Source organism: Dendrobium catenatum, unplaced genomic scaffold, assembly GCF_001605985.2.
Source record: "Dendrobium catenatum unplaced genomic scaffold, ASM160598v2 fragScaff_scaffold_1410, whole genome shotgun sequence".
Taxonomy (NCBI): domain Eukaryota; kingdom Viridiplantae; phylum Streptophyta; class Magnoliopsida; order Asparagales; family Orchidaceae; genus Dendrobium; species Dendrobium catenatum.
The window spans coordinates 8,960-14,582 of record NW_021319872.1 but is presented as its reverse complement, the minus strand read 5'-3'; the positions used below and the strand labels follow the sequence as shown (position 1 = coordinate 14,582).

General features: G+C 36.7%; 1 protein-coding gene across 1 annotated transcript; it reads right to left on the bottom strand.

The window, feature by feature from the left end:
* Positions 1–284: 284 nt before the first annotated feature.
* On the bottom strand, positions 285–1,601 carry LOC110097335 (probable E3 ubiquitin-protein ligase HIP1). The gene is made up of 3 exons (XM_028699908.1): positions 1,071–1,601; positions 860–1,006; positions 285–589 (listed from the first exon to the last, which is right to left on the bottom strand). The coding sequence occupies exons 1-3, from the start codon at positions 1,101–1,103 to the stop codon at positions 458–460; spliced, it is 312 nt and encodes a 103-aa protein (XP_028555741.1). The 5' UTR covers positions 1,104–1,601; the 3' UTR covers positions 285–457.
* Positions 1,602–5,623: the final 4,022 nt, after the last annotated feature.

The window sequence follows — 5,623 nt, the reverse complement described above, 5'->3', positions numbered from 1 at the left end:
AAAACACAAATATCAACAGTAATGATTTCATGAAATATTTTAATTATCAAAATGGTCAAAGAAAAAAAAAAGATACAAATTAGATCATAATATTTCAACTTCAATTTTGATTAGCATTAACATGAGTAGAATTCATAGCTAATCAATCAAAGTATATTACACATTTCAAAATAAATTCTATAATTATAATATAAAAATTTATATCGAGATATCTGACCCAAATTTCTTTGAAAGAAAACACGCATCAAATCTATACAAGGAAAATAAAAAATATGAACATGTAATTCAGATAGACCAAAGCTAATTTTGGACATGCTTAATAGGTGAAAATTGGTAATACAAAAGGGAAATATTCTTAAAGTTCAACAAAAAAGATTGCCAAGTATTATTAATAAATTTAATAATCTTGGAGACGAAATCATTTCATCCCATTAGAGATTTGTGGTGTGTGTGAACTTCAAGTGACTAAAGCTGTTGTTTTACAGATAGGACATAAGTTCTTGAACATTAGCCATTGTTTGATACAATCAGTGTGGAAGTCATGTCTGCAGTCCAGAGTGCCAATGCCTTCTCCTTCACTGTAATCTTCCTAAATTATGAGTTTAAGAAGAATGTTAAATAGAAGATGATAACAAATATAGGTGGCTATAAACTGGTGAGTCAGGCCACATTTGCTTGTTTAAAAAAGGATAATTGAATGACATTTTCAGTTTCCTTAAGAACTCCAAAGAGAAACAGGATAAGTCACGAATGCATTAAATTTGCTTTGAAATGAATACATAATTTATATTGTATGTAGCTCAAATTAAATCTAATAGTTTTAAAACTAGTCTGACTAAATTAAATCAAAGCACCTTACCCGACAGATACAGCATGGCTCCTTTTCAGCTGATGCTACTTCAAGATTGCACGGTGAGTATTTTCTTTGCCTTAGGGACTTCAAAATGGTTTCTTCATTGAGACCAGTGTTAACATAGCCAATCCTCTCTTCAAGTGCCAATAATTCCTGTAACAACTGATAATTAGATTGTGCGGCACCAGAAAAGTAGTTATATATGCAGGAAAATCACCTCATATGACATGTTGTCAACATCAAGCCGCATGTCTCTGTGTCTATCATACAAGTCAGCACGACCATAAAACCCAGACTGGTCGAAAATGAATACATCCTGATCAGTTACGTCCACTATGAAAGTTAAATACCATGGAAAAGGAAACAAAGGTCTTCATAGTTTTCTGTTACACATTCCCTATCTAGTAACTTTTTTGAAGTATTATTTTTTGTATCGATTCTATCAGGTTATTTTAAAAAGGATGTACTACAAGGTCATGTGATATAAATTTGGGATTAAATAAGTAATTTTATGCCAGCATTTAATAATAAAGAAGATCATCAAGATAATGATAATAATGAAACAATCAAATTATAGGAAAGCAGAATGGAGCATGGACTTTGCAAAAATTAACCATATAGGAAGGTTTAATATAACAAGAATAAGTCTTTATCCCACAACATGGAGTTGGCTACATGATTCATTTTTCTCCATTACGTCCTGTTAAAAGTCGAATTCTCTGTGGGCTCCAAAAATTCGGCCCCGGTCTTCGCCTGCACTGATTGCTTTCTTTTTTCTGCGAGGGAGTTTTAACAGAATTATATTCCGGGGTAAATTTTGGAAGGCAGATGGGTTTGTAGATAAGACACTACCCAGAGATTTCGCCCTCATTTTTGCGAGGACTTTATGATCTGAGTTCTGGTTTCCTATAGGCGCAAGCCCTTATAGTTAATTCCTCCCGATCACGAGAGAGAACTTTCGATTAAGGCTAGTCGTCAATGAATACATCATACCCTTAGATACGTGATATCAGGCATATAGTAGCAGTGTGGGCTTGGATATTGGAAGTTTGAAGATTTGATATTTAAACTAAAAATTTCACCATCGTGCACTTAAAACGGATGGTGGGGGAATGGATGATGGACTAGATAAAGATCTCATAGTTCCGTCATCCCGGGCCATCGTGGTCCCTGGTTTACTTAGTCAGAGGAGGTAGTCGACCCAACCTGACAAAAGGATCCTTGTTGGCAGCCATGGGTAGCTTCATCTAAGGGTACCTTATAAACTTGGGGTGAATGTTTGTCTAAGTGGATAAATTTGAATCCAACTTACCTAACAGAGGACTTTGTGCCCTATCGTTCATAATTTATTGATTCATATCTCAAGGATTTGATGCCACTAAGGAGCGTATTGACTATGGCCATAACCGGTATTTCGTGGTGCCATTTGGCAACAAAATCACTCGGTTCAGAGGGACCCGGGTCATAACTTTTTATCCTGCGGTGCCATTTAGCGGCAAAACCGCCGGTCAGAGGACACGTATCACGTCCTTACTGGCAGGAAATTGTTTAATAATGAATCTTAGTGATATTTTCGACTAGGCATTAGCTCTTTGAGAGCTAGAGTAAATTTTAATTTGTCCACCACGGCAAACTGTTGCGGAGGGTGGATGAATTTTGCTTTAAATGTTTTGATGGTTGATTTAAAATTTAAATATCTTGGAGTTTTATGAATTTTTTTTTTTTTTTTTGGATTTTGGATTTTGGACATTTAAGTGACATTTGAAAATATTTGTGAATCCCTCTGGTTAAGATCTACATTCAACACGGCAATCATCGGGGTGGAAGGGGTTATTTCTCTTCTTTGATTGAACCCTGTCGACCCTATCAACTTGCCGATAGGGGGTCGGGTTTTGTAGGCTTTATGCTTTTATTAGTGAATTCTCATTGTTATAGGCTTTGAAGGCCTAATATGAATGTATTGAAACAAATACACTGGTCGCCACAACCGTGTATTTGTTTGAAGGTTCGAACCCTGTCGACTCTTATTGATCTGCGTAGGACGATCGGGTTAGAACTTGAATTCATTTATTAACCCGCGCAACATCACTAGACGTCACATGTACACTTATAACACGCTCGCCAGGGGGAGGGCCAATGCGGTGTTTGGGCGCATTTTATGATTAAACCCTGTTAACTTATTTTTACCTGCTTAGGAGGATCGAATTCAAATTTAATAACCAACAAGAAAGTCGTCCCAAATAAAACCATAATATAATTCACATGTAATTTTCCACACCATGTTATTCAAATGGGTTTTAGAGTGAGGATTTTAAGGATTTCAGGCCACCAAAACATTGTAAACCCACAAAAAGAATCAAAAGAAACAAAAGGGGTAACCCCTAACTGTGGTTTGCTGTTATAACATAATATAAAAATTGAATGCCACCCAAACTATTAAATATCATTTCTTATATTTTGAATTCTCTGCTCTGGCTAGTATAGCTTTTTATGATATCAAGAGGCACTAGTTATGTAGATACTAAAAGTATAATTTGGCCTTCTGCAAATAACCTTACATTTTCTTTTATTATTCTTTACAAATTTAATTGATTTTTCCATCAAAATTGACCATTTCTTAACTCTTTGGCCTCTGAAACGCCACGTGTGTACCAATAACATGCTCGTCGGGGCTCATACGGGTATTTGGGGGCATTTTATGATTATTGATTGAACCTTCTCGACTCCTATTTACCTACTTAGAATGATTAGGTTCAAATTTATTGACCCACACAGCATCCCTAAACGTCACGTGTGTACTAATAACACGCTCACCGGGGCCCATGCAGGTATATGATTTTATGATTGCACTTGCCCTTTTTGTGTACCTATGTGTATACAAATTACAGTGCATGTGTGGAGGCATTTTGAAAATATTTGTAAACCCCTTCTATCCGCTTACATAGATGTCGCGGATCCGGTGGCGTGGCATAGCAGCTTTTGAATTGAGCTGTTTGTTTCCTTGTACATATAGACTGTCGTGCACCACTTATTGCTTTCTGCAGATGGATTATAGTGCACTAACAAATCTCCTGCTTCTGTATACAGGTGAATCATAGCGTTATCACCTGATTGCAATGAGATACCTCATTGTTCTGATACAGACTCCCTTTTCTCATTCACCGGGAGGGTGATTCTTGAAATTCGTGATTGATGACTTGAAAGGAATTCCTTCAAAGATTTGTCATTTTCAGTGTTTATGGACGCAAGCACTGTTTTCTTCTTAAGTACATGACAAAGAAGAAATTTTAGAACACCAGGAAGTTTAGTTCGAATTTGCTCAAACATCTCTTCCCTTCTGTCAGGAGGTGACCTTTTTTGTACGCCGAATTGTCTTAATACCAAACATATTTTGCAGCATCTCAATCATCGTTACTATAGGTGATATCTGTACTTGTGTCCACAGTGGTTCATTGTGCTTACGATATACCCATTGTTGTTATCCACAAGAGGCTCGTGTGTATTTACGGGTACCCGTTGTACTCACTACGATCTCCTGGAAGTGTTCGTATGAGAACCATTTGCACCAGTATCATATCCACATTTCACCAATCTCTGGTGGTTTGATGTTTGCGCTTGTTTATAGGGACGGGTCTTCCACTATCAAATGCCAACATTGCCATCTCAATCTACAGGCAAACTTGCTAGTGTTTGGAGGTTTCAATAATGCATTTAGGTGCACGTATGCATTCTATGGCCATTTGTTGTTCTTGCAAGTATGACGCATTTGACCTCACAGGGACTTATATGTGTTTCGAATGTTTGTAAGAAGTCTTGTTGCTTTGGTTGCATATTCCAAATCACTTAGGTTTCTTCGATCACCACTTGCATGAATTGAGGTTTTATCTCCAGCTTGCAATTTGTACGATGACGTCGGGCATAGAAATATTGTTGCATTTGTCATTGATCTTTGCCAACAAGATTAACATCATCACCATGCCAAACCACAATGTTTATCTTAGACATTTAAATTATGCTTCAAGCTATTTGTTTGATGCTCAAACTGTAGTCTAGTTCGACGTTTAAGTTCATTCCAAGTTCAAGTGGTCAAGTAATGTCCCAAAGTCTTGTTCATCTTATTTGATATCCAAATCAAATGCAAGACCGAGTCCCTTGTTGTTCTTGAAAGTTCAGGTTCTTTATTGTCCATGCAAGTTTAAATCCAATTTGAGTTTAATATACAAGTTCACTTGCAATTCTAGTGCGTATGTGCTACGTCACATCTAAGTCCACAAGTTCTTATTGTCCACATCTTGTTCCAGTTTGAGTTCAGAGTACATGTTCAAGTGCTTGTTCAAAATCTTCTGAAGTACTTGCAAGTTCAATTTCATATTCACTTGATATGAATTTGGTTCCAGTTTGATTTTATTTTATTTGAGTTTGAGCCTTGATTAATCGTTTAGATTTTGTTTGTCTTCAAGTCCATAATTCTACTATTCATTCTCATTTGAGTCCAAGTTCTTGCTCTTTTTTTGAGTTCAAATCAGGTCCGAGTACAGTCATATTTTCACCCAAAATTTCGACAACCTCTCGGCATCTGTCCCGTTTATGGGAAAACTACGAAAAAACTGAGTCTTTCCCACCATGCTAAGAAAAGTGTGTATGGTAGATGTCATCGTGTAATTTTTGTCCCCACCACGCTAAGAAAAGCGTGTATGGGTCTTTTATATGTACCTTTTACAAAAAAAGCAGTTGTTCCCCGCAGGTACAGAGCTACGTCGGGTACTTAAA

Excerpts from the sequence above, each read along its gene's own strand:
- LOC110097335 (XM_028699908.1), bottom strand. The coding sequence starts at position 1,103 with ATGCGGCTTGATGTTGACAACATGTCATATGAG. Across the intron at positions 1,007-1,070 it reads TTGACAACATGTCATATGAG|GAATTATTGGCACTTGAAGA; the intron begins GTGATTTTCCTG and ends CAGTTGTTACAG. Across the intron at positions 590-859 it reads AGCCATGCTGTATCTGTCGG|GAAGATTACAGTGAAGGAGA; the intron begins GTAAGGTGCTTT and ends CTCATAATTTAG.